The 12,613-nt window shown below is 45.5% G+C and overlaps 1 protein-coding gene across 1 annotated transcript in view; it reads right to left on the bottom strand.

Annotated features, from left to right (window-relative positions):
• COPB1 (COPI coat complex subunit beta 1) overlaps positions 1 to 12,613 on the bottom strand; it is a 39,563-nt gene that overhangs the window by 26,041 nt on the left and 909 nt on the right. Inside the window, exons 2-6 of the mRNA XM_060177121.1 lie at positions 10,092 to 10,241; positions 6,999 to 7,228; positions 4,618 to 4,787; positions 3,042 to 3,156; positions 369 to 461 (exon numbers count right to left, since the gene is read on the bottom strand). Coding sequence (XP_060033104.1) covers positions 369 to 461; positions 3,042 to 3,156; positions 4,618 to 4,787; positions 6,999 to 7,228; positions 10,092 to 10,182 — 699 coding nt within the window. The 5' untranslated portion in view covers positions 10,183 to 10,241. The remainder of the gene's footprint in view (positions 1 to 368; positions 462 to 3,041; positions 3,157 to 4,617; positions 4,788 to 6,998; positions 7,229 to 10,091; positions 10,242 to 12,613) is intronic.

Raw genomic sequence — 12,613 nt, 5'->3', positions numbered from 1 at the left:
CAGCTGTCTCATTTCAAGGACGTCTGCTTTCAAGAAAAATTTCACAGATGATGCCAGTAATCGAGATCGTGAATTTTACTCCCAAGTTTAATTCTTCATCTATCAAGTGATCAGTACAGAACAGCTTTCCTGCAGCTATACTGCACATGGACATTTATAAATTATAAATTATAAAATTATAGAGGCTTGGAAAAGGACTACTTTGGAAATATAATAAAACTAGAGAAGAAAGTTTCAACAGACCCAGTTCTAAAGTATTACCATTATTAAAACATAAAATGTTAGCAGTCAAGCAGAATCCTGGAGAGAAATTATCTAACATCCTTTTGAACTCTTAGTTCACTTTATCCATTAAAGATTAGTGTTACCTTATAAATCAGCTCAACAATAACCAACTGAAGAATATCTCCAAATGTCTGGACTTGATCAATGCAAGTACTTAAGTAATCCAGAGCTCGATCCTAAAAAATAAGAAAATAATTACCTAACTCCAACAGTTTAATAAACAAACTTCATACAACTTTAAAAATCATATTCAAGGGGGCTAGGCAGTGGCACATCTGGTTGAGAGCCAACAGTACAATAACAAAGGACCTGGGTTCAAGCCCCCAGCCCACACCGGCAATGTGGGAGAGCTTCACTATTGGTGAAGCAGTGTTGCAGGTATCTTTCTTCCCCCCTAACTTCCTGTTCCCCTCTCAATTTCTCTCTGTCCTATCAAATAAAGAAATTATACACAAATGAGGAAAATCAGTGCAAAGTGAAATTAACTGAAGAAGAAAGAAAGGGTGGGGGCTCTTACACAAATGTTGAGTGTTAGAGTCAAGTATTATTTTCTACTAATAAGCCACAAACTTGGAGTCTGAATTTTCTAGCAACTGACCCAATGCAAACTATGTGTCACATGATCTGGGGTCTCTTGTACACAATCAAAACATGCCATCTGCTTAGGAGCAGAGCCATTCTTATTTCCAAAGTCAGAAAGGAAATCCTAACTACTTTCATATTGTAGAAAACAAGTGCCTCAACATAATCTCTGTAGTGAAAAGTACCTACAGATCTTATTAGGCTGTTTCTGACTATGCCTCTTTGTGTAGGTAAAGACTGGAACATCAAAGCACATAATGCGGTACGATGGCTGGTGAGAGAGCTCACCTGGGAGAGGGCCTGCTTTATCATATGCACCTGGTTTTGAGACTGGTCCCTACCACTCCAGGAAGCTTTGGTGTTGAGGTACCTGGCCCCCCTCCTGTTGTCTCCAGCTCTGTCTTTCTCTTTCTACCTGAATAAGTTGGCCAGGAGCAATAAAACCCCAGTGATTAAAAGGGGAAAAAGTAGTGGCCAACTATAGAAAAGGAAAGCATCTCAGTCTCAGAAGAATGCAGGGACTCCACACTTTTTAAATCATTACATAATCTTTTAAAAAAATATTTATTTATTTATTCCCTTTTGTTACCCTTGTTGTAGTTATTATTGTTGTTGTTGATGTTGTCATTGTTGGATAGGACAGAGAGAGATGGAGAGAGGAGGGGAAGACAGAGAGGGGGAGAGAAAGACAGACACCTGCAGACCTGCTTCACCGCCTGTGAAGTGACTCCCCTGCAGGTGGGGAGCCGGGGGCTCGAAGCCGGTCCTTGTGCTTTGCGCCATGTGTGCTTAACTTGCTGCGCTACTGCCAGACTCCCATCATTACATATCTTATTTCCCACATCCTGACAAATACTGGATAGCAAAAATTCCAAGATTAGATGATACTAAAGTATACAGAGTCACTGCTAATCAACAGCAGATCCATATATATTTTTTAAAAGTTAAATAATTTTATCTATTATTTATCGCATAGAAATAGAAATCAAGAGGGAAGGGGGAGACAGACACACACACACACACACACTTGCAGCAGTGCTTCACTACCTGTAAAGCTGTTCCCTGCAGTTGGGGACGGGGGCTTGAACCTGGGTCTGTATGCACTGTAATGTGTTTTATTACGGTTTTATTTTACACGAACCCAGTCTTACATATGTATCATCTCAACACCACTCCACAATCTATTATGTCTTGCGAGCTATCCGGGCTTGAACACAGAGGGCCTCATGCACAGCAAGGAACTTGCTCTACTTGTAGCCCAAACACACATCTTTTGTTTTTTATTTTACAGCACAATTTGTGCATGCATGATCCCACCAATCCTGAGGTCTTTTTTTTTTTTTTTTAAACCGAGACAGAGGGAGAGGTACCATATCAAAACTCCAGCTTCTAGGGGGCTTCCCCAGTCATGAGGTCCCACAGGGTGCTAGGGTTTGAGCCCGAGATCTTGTGTGTCGTAACATGTGTATTCTGCAGAATGAACTAGCACCTGCCCAACTCATTTATTCTTAAAAAAAAAAAAAAAAACATCATTTACTTATTATTGGATAGAGACAGAGAGAATTTGAGAGGGGAGTGGAGATAGAGAAGGAGAGAGACAGAGAGACACCAGCAACCCTGCTTCACCACTCGTGAAGCTTCCCCCGGGCAAGTGGGGACCAGGGCCTTGAACCTGGTTCATGAGCACTGCAACGTGAGTGCTTATTTAAGCAGGTGCCCCCACAACCTGTGTATTTAAAAAAGCTCCAACAGAACTAGTGAGAGTTAACATCCACCTGTGAAGTTGGAAGAGCCGAACAGAGCTTCCACTTTTGCTGAGAGTCACCCTACTCTCCGAGGCACGGTCCAGGCTGAGGCCCACATAAGCTACTATTTTCTCTCTCCCACTGTAGGGGTTTACCATCAGGTAACCAAAGTCTCAAGGTGCAAATATAGCCATAATTCCAACACCCCCCCAAAGATGTAATGTTGGTTATTAAATATCCAGTATTTCTTTTAAAAATGATATATACATAAGCAATATTCAAGAAGTTCAAGAAAAACCTAAATATAGACATGAAGTTCCAAATATCTAAAGCTAAAAAAAAACACAAATTACATTTACTTAAAACTACTGACAAAATACATTTCTCACTTCAATAAAGTCATACAAGTATCTTTTAGACACACTTCACCTGGTCTGCGTGAATCAGCATCATAAACGCATTCCTTTTGCAACTTGCATCTTTCTCGTTCACCAAGAAATCGTGAATCAGTTCAGGAGCATCAGGTATCAGATGTTCAAAATTTCTTTAAATGAGAAGGAATAGTATCCATATTTAATAAAAACCTGTTGTTTTAATGATCACTTTATGGACAATACCAAAATTAACCTTCACAAAACTTGGTGACCTCATCAATTGTTATCTTCTGTGAAACTGAACTGTAGACAGAAATCGCAAAATTAGGGGCCACGTACAAGTACATCCAGGAAAGGGCACATGTTACTGTGCTCAAAGACCCAAGTTCAACCCCCTGGTCCCCACCACTACCTGCGGGTGTGTGTGTGTGTGTGTGTGTGTGTGTGTGTGTGTGTGTGTGTGTGTGTGTGTGTGTGTGTGTATGTGTGTGTGTGTAAGTTTTACAAGTTATGAAGTAGTTCTGCAGGTGTCTCTGTCTCCCTCTCTATCCCCCTCCCCTCCCCATTTCTATCATAAAAACAAAAAGGAAAAAAATAGCTGTTGGGAGTGGTGGATTATTTGTTTTGTCTGTATAACTTTCAAAGAGTTCTCTATTACCAACCAGAATACTGTTATTCCAAAGAAACAACAAAATCTAACAATAAGAGAACTGTGTAACATTCAACCAACAAAGATGTCCAGAAATATCCCCCCTGTGTTTCCAAGTGTCGATACTGTGATTATAAAAACCAAGCATACCAGCCTCTTCTAACTGGTTCTCTGAACTGTTTTTAGGCTTAAAAACCTCCAGCTTTCTAGTACCAGGAATCATTTAAGAACATAATCTTCTCTATCAAAAAAGAAAGTTTGCTCCTTAAAGCCTATGAAGATAAAAAGACCCCATTTCTCTTTCTCTCTCTCTCCCTCTCTCTCTCTCTCTCTCTCTCTCTCTCTCACACACACACACACACACACACACACACACACGCACATTTTAAAGCAGACTCACAGATTTCAGGACTGTAAGGTTCAGTGGATCAGGTGGGCTGGAGCTATACAAGCGGGAACCAGAAGCACTGCAGTAAACTGGCAAAGTATAGGACGCTGTCGTTCATATTCAGCAGTGCTTCTCATAAAACCAGGGCCTGGGGCCTGGTAATGGCAGCCCAGTAGAATGTACACCCTCAAGCCCCTGGTTCCCACCAGAGGGGCCGGGGAAGGGACAGCTTCATGAGCAGTGGAGCAGTGCTGCTGGTATTTCTGTCTCTTTCCTCTCCCTCTCTGCTGGGGAAAAAAAAAAAACCCCAAAAGCTGAGAAACCAGTGTCTTAATTTCTCAGTGACAACTTACTGATAAGTAAAATATATTGAGGAGGCTGCGAAAGTAACTGCAAGAGGGCGGGGGGAATAGCATAATGGACAGCAAACAGACTCTGAGGTCCACGCACTATCCCTCACACCACCCTAAGCCAGAGCTGAGTGGTGCTCCGGTGTAAAAAAGAAAAGAAAAAAGTGTCTGCAAGCTACGTACAGTCTGCACGCAGCCAGCTCAGGGAGCCCTCTAACAGACCAGGCTGCCCGAGTCTACTCACCTGTAGATGGTGTAAATGGCCAGGACAGCATTCCTCCGCACGTAGCTGTGCCGGTGCTCCAGACAAGCGCGGATAGCTGGCATCAAAGGCTCCAGCAACTCTGCTTCTTTCAATTTGCAAAGGAAGCGAAGGGTAGATCCTCGGATAAATTCGTTAGGATGCTGAAGGTCCTGACACCAAATTCAAATATGAAGCGGTGAGCCCCGACAGTTTACAAAATAACCGATTTTCGGTGGGGGTAGACAGCATAATAAGGGTTATGCAAAGAGACTCTTAGGCCTGAGGTTCCCCAATCCCAGGTTCAATCCCCTGCACCACCACAATCTAGAGCTGAGCAGTGCTCTGGTGAAAAAAATAAATAACCTACCTGCAATTTTCTAATAAAATAATGAGAAAGTAGCCTTAAGTCTTAGACAACAAAACTACTGATTAAGGCAATTTCTACCTATCGTCTTATATTCTCTTGTCAATGTGTTTCAGAAAACATCTTTGGCCAGATGGTGGCGCACCTGGTTGAGCGCACATTTAACAATGTGCAAGGACCCAGGTTTGAGCCCCTGGTCCCACCTGCAGGGAAAAGCTCCGCGAGTGGTGAAGCAGGGCTAGGTCTCTCTCTCCCCCCTTCCTCTTGATTTCTGGCTGTCTCTAGCCAATAGATATAGCTAATAAAAAAAAAAAAAGAAAGAAAGAAAGAAAAAAGAAAAAAAGAAAGAAAAATGTGAAATAAAATAACCAGGTATTGAACTGTTATCATTGGACATAGATGCCCGGCTCTCTAAACCAGTTTTTCTTTGATTTTATGTGAACTGTTGAGTATCTGAAACAGCCCGCTTCACCCTAGTGGCTCTTACCTAGCGCCATTAGTCTTCACAGAACCACCCTTTCCCACCAGTGTGAATCAGTATTTTGAATGTGCTTCTCTTGGTTTCCTACCAGTCAGTTTAAGCGCTTCCACCAGAATTTGAAGTAAATCATAAGGAAGCAGTTTCTTTTGAAATGCGCTTCACAACCAAAACCACAAATGTATATAGAATTTAAATACTTGGCTGCTTTTATTTTTATTATTATTACTTTAAAAATACTTTACTTAGCAATGAGAAGAACAGGAAAGAGGGAGAAAGAACCAGACATCACTCTGGCACATGTGCTGCTGGGGACTGAACTTGGGACCTCATGCTTGAGAGCCCAACGCTTTATCCACTGCGCCACCTTCCAGGCCACCTGCTATTTTTTTCTTAAAGGTGTAAGTGGAAGTAAAAAAAGCAAAACAAACAAACAAAAAAAAAACCACCAAAAACAGCAGCATTGTATGATGATGGAAAATAAAGAGGTGCAATCTCTACAGCTTTGTCAAAGCATCTGTCACTAAACTGAAATGCAACTGGCCTGCACTAACAGCCAGGAGATTTCTTATTTAGTGGTGACTCAGTGCTACAGGTGCCTCTCTGCCTCCCTCTCCCCTCTTGATTTCTGACTATCACCATCCAACAAATAAAGATGATTAAAAAAATAAAACAGGAGTCAGGTGGTAGCTCAGCGGGTTAAGCGCATGTGGCACAAAGTGCAAGGATCCCGGTTCGAGCCCCCGGCTCCCCACCTGCAGGGGAGTCGCTTCACAGGTGGTGAAGCAGGTCTGCAGGTGTCTGTCTTTCTCTCCCCCGCCTTCCCCTCCTCTCTACATTTCTCTTTGTCCTGCACAATAATAACTACAGCAATGAAAAACAAGGGCAACAAAAGTGAAAATAAATATATATATAAAAACATCTTGTGGCCCAGGAGGAAGCGCAGTGATAAAGCTTTGGACTCTCAAGCATGAGGTCCTGAGTTTGATCCCCGGCAGCACATGTGCCAGAGTGATGTCTGGTTCTTTCTCTCTCCTCCTATCTTCCTCATTAATAAATAATTATTTTAAAAAAATAATAAAATGTCTTTTATGGGCTGGGGACAGATTAATGGTTATGCAAAATGACGTTCATGCCTGAGGCCCCAAAGGTCCCAGGTTCAGTCCCCAGCCCCCCTATAAACCAGAGCTGAGCAGTCTCCGATCTTTCTAGGGGATTGGATATGGAGCTCTGGGTGTGGGCATTGTGTGGAAATGTACCCCTCTTATCCTACAGTCTTGTCAATATTTGTTTTATAAATTAAAAAAAGTAAAAAAATAAAGCATCTTTTAAAAAAAAATTTATTTATTTTCCCTTTTGTTGCCCTTGCTGAATAAAGCATCTTTTATGATAACACTTTATGTGCTTCTCAGGTGTGAGAAACTGCATCGTACATCCTATCCAATGTTTCATTTGCAAATGAAAACAAAGTCCATTTAACCAACTTTATAATTATTAAAAATCAAAACACTACTGAGAAATAATAATGGCTTGGTTTACCTTTCTATACGCATCACACACAAGGATCATTTCATGTAACAGTCTCCCATCAGGGGTTGTTTTGGGAACGATTTCCCAGAACACCAGCAACAACTTTTTGACGGTGTGGTCCTGAAGGGGCAGTACAAACCGGATGATGGTCATCAGAAGTCCGGGGAGCTTCTCACCATTCAGAATCATGACGATCACTCTCTTCAGAGCTTCAGTCTTTGACTTCACATCTCCTTTTTCTGAGGGGGGTCAAAAATTAAACCAATTACTTGAAGAGAAAGTTACCATGTCACTTCAAAAAGCAACAAACATGTTCTTGATTGCCGTGGCACTGGCAATCAAGACAGGTAATAACACAAGATAATATCCACCTGACTGCTACAAATAAGCTAGATGTCTTTATATAAGTCACTTATTTCTAAAACTTGCAATTCTTTTTAAATTTTTCATTATTTTTATTTATTGGTTGGAGACAAGCCAGAAATCAAGAGGGAAGGGGGTGACAGAGATAGAGACCTCTAGCACTAGCTTCACCCCTGTAAAGCTTTCCCTCTGCAGGCGGGGACCAGGGGCTTGAACCTGGATCCTCACGCACTGTAACATGTGTGCTCGACCAGGTGTGCCACCACCTGGCCCCAAACTTGCAATTCTTTACATAGAACACGAAAGCATCAGAACTCTGGTCCCATCCAATGGACTTAATATAGAGACCATGAATCTATACGCATACTAGTTTACATTTCAAACACACATATAATTATTTTTCAAAGTATACACAGATAGTGTTGAGTACAATGCAGTTTTCAGTCACTGTGTATTTTTTCAAATAAAATCAGCACCATTTTTTTTCATAACCATTGTTATTGAGAGAGAACTTTGAGTTTTTCATCACTTCAAATTAAAAAAATCTAGGTATTAATAGACTATTTCCGAAATCCTATCACAGGTTATAAAGCTCTAGAACCTTTATTAAGAGACTACCTTTAAAACAAAAAATTAAAGAAATTAAAACATAGCAGGTGACTAGTAATCATTATTTAGACTTAAGGATAACAATTTAAGATGCTAGTTTACTCTTACCTGGTCTTGAAAAATGCAATAAAGACTATCTTATGCAAAAACTACGTATGATCCCATCATTGTCACTACATACTGAATTCTGGTAAAAACCCTTTCATCCCAAATACAGAGACAAACACATTGCTACTGTGATTGTTCAGGCCACGAGGCTAAAGCAACATCTAGGGAAGAGGATGAAGAAGACAGTGACCACGTCTCTCAGACTCTGCGAGCTGCTGTGAGGGCAAGAATTAGAACCTGTATATAGACGTTACAGGAAGGGAGCCTGGAGCCCATAAACAAGGTGCATTTCCTATGGTTTCTTTTATTTACTTATTTATTTATTATTGAACAGAGACAGAAATTGAGAGGGGAGGGGGAGACACCTGCAGCCCTGCGTCACCACTTGTGAAGCTGTCTCCCTGCAGGCGGGGACCGGGGGCTTGAACCTGGGTCCTTGTGCTCTGTGATGTTGTGCTTGAATATTTTCAACAACTGAACTTTAAGTGCTCTTAAATACAGAGTTCTTTATGGTTGCCAAAGAGGCAGACTGGGGAAAGACTAGTAGGAAAGATTTACGTTTCTTTAGAACTCTATTAGGTCAATTAAAACTCTACGAGTTACTAGTTTGGCTTCATTATTTCCACATGTGGCAGAGCGAGATTATCCTCAGGCACTTGGACTAAGTCGGTAGCGTAGCGGGGTACTGCCAAATTTATCCCACAAAGATCAGTACTTTTCTTTAAGACAGTCCAACGTTTTGGGACTGGGGGTGTAGCTCAGTGGTTGACCACAAGCAAGCACAAACGCCTCAGATGGGCTTCTCACACACGGCTACCTGCCTCAGTGTACGTATCAGCTGTGCCGTCTCGAGACCCCTGGGGGTGTGTCACGTCAAAACAAGATACGCAGCGCAAACACAAAATACAAAAGGATAAAGTGAGAGTCCATCTGGGTACATCTTCAGTTTGTAAATTTGTGACATTGGCTAAAAAAAAAAAAAAGCATTAGGAGAAACAGCTGTTGACAATAACTACAAAAACCAAACAGATCTGGCCAAGTTCCAAGTAGCTAAAGTAGTATTCATTGGACCTGAAACAGAAATTCTGGTCTCCGTCCCAAACCCTTTCTGGATAAGGAAAAAGAAAAGGTTTAAAACACTTTTTTAAACCATGAGTAGAGGGACTGAACCAGAGGCTCCATGTAGGAACAGCATGAGTGCTATGACTGAGTCACTCTCCTGGCCTGAATAAAGTTTCTAATCTGTTTCATAATGTAAAGGACACAAAGTCCAAGAAGCACAAAGCTCTATCACTGAAATGCAGATGGTTTCTTCACAGTCAGTATTTTACTGTGAACAAGTCAGCAAGCCCCACATTTGAGCAGGATAAAGCTCTACTTGGAACCAAAGGTTGGAGGTATTTTAAGGTGGCGCCTGGGAGGTGTTGGGCTCTCAAGCACGGAGTCAGTCCTGAGTTCACACCTCTCTTTCTATAAGTAAGTCTTTTTTTTCCATTTTTTTTTTTAATAAATGAAGTTTAAGAGCAAACTTGTGAAGCACCTATCAGCACCTGTACTTCCAGAGTCCCTCAATCTCCACTGCCATGTCTCCTAAATTCAAACAGAAGTGAAGAACACTTCTTTCCACATCTACAAAGTTTTCAAAACTTAAGGGCTGGGTGGTGGCCTATCAGGTTGAGCCTGCATGTTACAAGGCACAGGACCAGGGCTGGAGCCCCGGGGCTCCCACCTGCAGGGGGAAAAGTTTCACAAGACATTATGCTATTCTGAGGGACATCTAACAAGTAAACTACCGCATTTTTTAGACTTAAATTAATCTGAAATGTCCTTTCACTTCTAAAAACCAATTAAGTAGCAACTTTTCATTTTTTAATAAGATGGATCTTACTAAAAAATTTTAATAAGGAGATCCAGGAGAAAGCATTTAGATAGAAAAAAAGAGATTACTAATTAAAGAATTTTGACAACAGCATTTGATTTTCATTTTCTTCCTTCTGCTTCTGAAATACTATCAGAGTTTACCTAGATCATTTTTTAGGCTAATTTCAGACGGGGGCTCTGAATCCATTGGCACGTTAATCAACGTGTAGCACACGTTCTCTGCAGCCGTCATGCTTCCTGGTTACAATGAACCCTGGCCAGGAGATTTAAAGAGGGTGAATGCCAGGAAACCTAGAAGAAAAAAACAAACAAACAAGGCCATCATTACAAGCAAAAGCCCCACAACCCTTGCAAACCCACATTTCCCTAATAAAGTAATTAAAAAAAAAAAAAATCCAATTTACACAGTAAGCAATGAGATCTTAAGTCCAGCTGGGGTGGCAGACCGTGAAAGAAAGGGAGGGTCAGCTATACCGCACTCCGTAAAGATAAGTCCTAACAGAAGAGCAATAATGATAAAAGCCGGGGGCACCTGGCTAAACACACACACGTTACTGGGCTCGAGCCCCTGGGCCCCATCTGCAGGGGGAAGCTTTGCCAGCGGTCAGGCAGGGCTGCAGGTGTCTGTCTCCCTCTCTTCATTTCTGGCTGTCTCTATCAATCAATCAGTCAAGATGAAAAAAGGAAAAGAAGCTTGGGCTGGGGAGACGGGAAAATGGTTCTGCAAAGACTGTCCAGCCCGAGGCTCTCCGGCCCCAGGTTCAAGCCCCCAGGCCCCTCGTCGTCAGCCAGAGCAGAGCAGGGCTCCGGTCTCCTCCGTGTGCACCTCTCTCTGTGTCTGTAAAAGTAAGTGAATAAAATGTTTTAAAAAATAAATAAATAAATAAAAATAAAAGGAAAATAAAAACCACTTGTCATCCTCCCCCGGGGCTTGGGAAGCGCCGTCCACTGTCCTCCGCAAGTGCGGCCCAGCACCGGGACGGTCCCCCAGCCCCAGCCCGCCAGGTTTATCCAGCAGCCACATGCACCTGCCGGGCTGCGAGAGTTCGAGGCCCGGTGCAGGGCTCCTTTTCCGCGGGTCCCACCGGGGAGGGACAGAAGGGAGAGGGGACACCAGGGGAGGGAGAGAGGGGACCCCTGGGGAGAGAGAGAGGGGACCCCAAGGGAGAGAGAGGGGACCCCAGGGGAGGGAGAGAGGGGACCCCAGGGGAGAGAGAGAGGGGACCCCAGGGGAGAGAGAGAGGGGACCCCAGGGGAGGAATAGAGAGGGGACCCCAGGGGAGAGAGAGAGGGGACCCCAAGGGAGAGAGAGGGGACCCCAGGGGAGGGAGGGGACCCCAGGGGAGGAATAGAGGGGACCCCAGGGGAGAGAGAGAGGGGACCCCAGGGGAGGAATAGAGAGGGGACCCCAGGGGAGAGAGGGGACCCCAGGGGAGAGAGAGAGGGGACCCCAGGGGAGGAATAGAGAGGGGACCCCAGGGGAGGAATAGAGAGGGGACCCCAGGGGAGGGAGAGAGGGGACCCCAGAGGAGAGAGGGGGGACCCCAGGGGAGAGAGAGAGGGGACCCCAGGGGAGGGAGAGAGGGGACCCCAGGGGAGGGAGAGAGGGGACCCCAGGGGAGGAATAGAGGGGACCCCAGGGGAGAGAGAGAGGGGACCCCAGGGGAGGAATAGAGAGGGGACCCCAGGGGAGAGAGAGAGGGGACCCCAGGGGAGGAATAGAGAGGGGACCCCAGGGGAGGGAGAGAGGGGACCCCAGGGGAGAGAGGGGGGACCCCAGGGGAGAGAGAGAGGGGACCCCAGGGGAGGGAGAGAGGGGACCCCAGGGGAGAGAGAGAGGGGACCCCAGGGGAGAGAGAGAGGGGACCCCAGGGGAGGGAGAGAGGGGACCCCAGGGGAGGAATAGAGGGGACCCCAGGGGAGAGAGAGAGGGGACCCCAGGGGAGGAATAGAGAGGGGACCCCAGGGGAGAGAGAGAGGGGACCCCAGGGGAGGAATAGAGAGGGGACCCCAGGGGAGGGAGAGAGGGGACCCCAGGGGAGGGAGAGAGGGGACCCCAGGGGAGAGAGAGAGGGGACCCCAGGGGAGGAATAGAGGGGACCCCAGGGGAGGAATAGAGGGGACCCCAGGGGAGAGAGAGAGGGGACCCCAGGGGAGAGAGAGGGGACCCCAGGGGAGGAATAGAGAGGGGACCCCAGGGGAGGGAGAGAGGGGACCCCAGGGGAGAGAGAGAGGGGACCCCAGGGGAGGAATAGAGAGGGGACCCCAGGGGAGGGAGAGAGGGGACCCCAGGGGAGAGAGGGGGGACCCCAGGGGAGAGAGAGAGGGGACCCCAGGGGAGGAATAGAGAGGGGACCCCAGGGGAGGGAGAGAGGGGACCCCAGGGGAGAGAGAGAGGGGACCCCAGGGGAGGAATAGAGAGGGGACCCCAGGGGAGGGAGAGAGGGGACCCCAGGGGAGAGAGGGGGGACCCCAGGGGAGAGAGAGAGGGGACCCCAGGGGAGGAATAGAGAGGGGACCCCAGGGGAGGGAGAGAGGGGACCCCAGGGGAGAGAGAGAGGGGACCCCAGGGGAGAGAGAGAGGGGACCCCAGGGGAGAGAGAGAGGGGACCCCAGGGGAGAGAGAGAGGGGACCCCAGGGGAGAGAGAGAGGGGACCCCAGG

Source organism: Erinaceus europaeus, chromosome 17 (assembly GCF_950295315.1).
Source record: "Erinaceus europaeus chromosome 17, mEriEur2.1, whole genome shotgun sequence".
Lineage (NCBI taxonomy): Eukaryota > Metazoa > Chordata > Mammalia > Eulipotyphla > Erinaceidae > Erinaceus > Erinaceus europaeus.
Note: the sequence above shows the minus strand (reverse complement) of the source record. Positions and strands in the feature narration are given on the sequence as shown.